General features: G+C 41.2%; 3 protein-coding genes across 3 annotated transcripts; all 3 read left to right on the forward strand.

The window, feature by feature from the left end:
• Positions 1-285: 285 nt before the first annotated feature.
• Positions 286-1,350, forward strand: NDAI0D00660 (uncharacterized protein; the record flags this gene model as incomplete). The annotated part of the gene is made up of 1 exon (XM_003669575.1): positions 286-1,350. The coding sequence occupies one exon, from the start codon at positions 286-288 to the stop codon at positions 1,348-1,350; it is 1,065 nt and encodes a 354-aa protein (XP_003669623.1).
• Positions 1,351-1,496: 146 nt separating this feature from the next.
• Positions 1,497-1,820, forward strand: NDAI0D00670 (uncharacterized protein; the record flags this gene model as incomplete). The annotated part of the gene is made up of 1 exon (XM_003669576.1): positions 1,497-1,820. The coding sequence occupies one exon, from the start codon at positions 1,497-1,499 to the stop codon at positions 1,818-1,820; it is 324 nt and encodes a 107-aa protein (XP_003669624.1).
• Positions 1,821-1,906: 86 nt separating this feature from the next.
• On the forward strand, positions 1,907-2,611 carry NDAI0D00680 (uncharacterized protein; the record flags this gene model as incomplete). The annotated part of the gene is made up of 1 exon (XM_003669577.1): positions 1,907-2,611. The coding sequence occupies one exon, from the start codon at positions 1,907-1,909 to the stop codon at positions 2,609-2,611; it is 705 nt and encodes a 234-aa protein (XP_003669625.1).
• Positions 2,612-2,617: the final 6 nt, after the last annotated feature.

A 2,617-nucleotide genomic window follows, 5' to 3' on the forward strand; every position in this document is an offset into this window, starting at 1 on the left:
AACATATAAATCTGATATTGCTCCACAAGATAAGATCCCAAAATCTCATCATGGTAGCGACCGAGCAACGCATACTGGCCTTCACACCAGTGCTGCTCCACGATCCGTAGGACTCATGAACAAAGTGAACCATCACTTATCAACAACTTTGCTGATCTAGATTCACATGATATCCCACGCGCTTCCCACATTCAGTCATTCAACTTCCCTCAACAAGAGGCAAGTACCACTGTTGATCCAAATAAATCAACATCATCTAACAAGGATAAGGTGCCACCTTCTTCTATGTATGAACAATCCACTCCAAAAAACGTTCCATTCATGCATGCACCATATCCATATCACTACTATGGGATGCCCCCACCACAAGGCTATTATTACCCATATCCTGCCATGAACCATAATATGGCACCCCCTTCCCACATGTCGGCACCACCTTCGCCACATGTGTATTCACAACCAATGTATAATAATCATTTGCCAATTCCACAAACATTTTCCCAGCCGCCATTGCAACCTATTGTCAATCACTATAGGGATGTTCCTCATGCATTAAATCCTCAAAATCCATCACCGCTTTACCCTATTTCAAGTACCGGTGAATTTTCCAATTGGATTAGGACTCTGATGGACCATCTCAAATCAGCTCAATATGGTGATCTAATTCCAAATAAACATGGCGTAGCTGCAAGAACACCTTCTCACTGGGAAGAACTTGGCCTCCAGTGGTTATTTTCCACTTACGTTAAAAAGGATTTTTATCCTAAATGGGTCAAACAGGCCCAAGAGGCCTCTGTACCTCTATTTACTATATTGCAAAGAGCTATGACCTTAGCCATGCAAGCCACTGATATCACTATTATCATGCGGAAACTACGTGACCTTCATTTCGAAGGCAAAGAACCCGCCTTTATCTTTAACGCTAATGTGCAATCTATCATTTCACAGATTGACACAAAGGAACTTACTCAATATGAACCATTAATCAAAGACTGCATTTTAAATGCTCTTGCCGGTCCATACTCCACTATCAATAAGGAATTTCGCACATCGCAAAGTCCGTACTCTATTTCGGACATATACACTCGTATCTCCGCCGAATACGATTACATTACCACTACTCAATCAGCACGACCCAAGTGCTCTTACTGCCACATAGTGGGCCATACTCGCGATCAATGCTTTAAGGCAGTAGCTCCATCTACTACCAATCCAATTCCCAAACCGAAGTCTAACACTAGAACGACTAGGTCATCCCCAACTCACAGAAAACAGTCAGCCAAATCTTCCAAAATTACCAATAATATAACAGTCGATCGAACAACTGAACACGATCACTATTGGACTTAGGCCTAGATTCACTTCCTATAAACGAAGATCAACATTTTATCTTAGACTCTGGTGCGAGTGTCACCGTTGTTAAAAACGGTTCCATTCTTCATGACCTTCACCAAACTGCCTCTCCACCTGTTATCTCTTCTTCACAAAATATTCCCATGCGCTGTACAGGACAGGGAACTCTCAGACTGAAACTTTACCATTCAAAAACAATCGACATCCCAGCATATGTCATTCCCGAATTAGAGCATAATCTTCTCAGTACCAACTCACTTGAGCATCATGGTATCTTCGTTGATGCTAAACATGGTACTCTTGAATCTCGAGATGGAAATACTCTTGCACAGTTTGTGAGATTTAACTCTCTTCCATGGTTAACATTTCATCATGTTGTAATCCCACCACATGCCCGAATCAACAATCTTATACAGAAATTTCCGTTAGACGTTGTTCATCGTCTACTTGGACATGTCAATAGTTAAAAGTCTAGCAGCAATCGATCAAAATAAAACTTTTAGTATCATTTTACGATTGAAGACATTGACTGGACGGGTATCTCTACCTTTCAATGTATAACGTGCCTACAAGGCAAAGCCGCAAACACAATCATACTGTAGGATCACGTCTCAAGTACCAGAAGAATTATGAACCATTCCAATACATTCATACGGATGTCTTTGGTCCTGTCTCTGTAGACAAACCTTATCCATCTTGGTTTGTCGCCTTTACCGATGAGGCCACTCGTTTTCGCTGGGTCTTCCCATTAGAAAACAAAACGGCCGATCTTATGCTACATGTTATTACTGCGCTAGTAAACACTATAAAACGTCAATTCAACTCTAAGGTGCTCTGTTTCCAATTTGATCACGGGCGTGAATACGATAATAAACTCCTTCAAAATTATCTTGAGAGTAATGGTATTCAATCCATATTCAATTCGGTAGCTGACTCCGCCTCCAATGGTGTTGCTGAACGAATGAATTTGACTCTGCTAAATGATTGTCGCACGCTGCTCAAAGCTGCTCAACTACCTGACAATCTCTGGTTTTATGCCATTCAATTTTCTACAGTTATTCGCAACTCAGTCTACAATGAATCCATAAAAAGCTCACCTCGAGCCATTGCTGGTCTATCTGGATTAGATGTACAAAACAATCTTACCATTTGGTCAACCGGTTATCGCTCATACGAACCAAACCTCCTACTAAGTTACATTCTCGAGGCGAACCTAGGTTTTGCATTGACTCCATCTACTCACAGTTACGATACTTAATCTACA

Source organism: Naumovozyma dairenensis, chromosome 4, assembly GCF_000227115.2.
Source record: "Naumovozyma dairenensis CBS 421 chromosome 4, complete genome".
NCBI classification, from domain to species: domain Eukaryota; kingdom Fungi; phylum Ascomycota; class Saccharomycetes; order Saccharomycetales; family Saccharomycetaceae; genus Naumovozyma; species Naumovozyma dairenensis.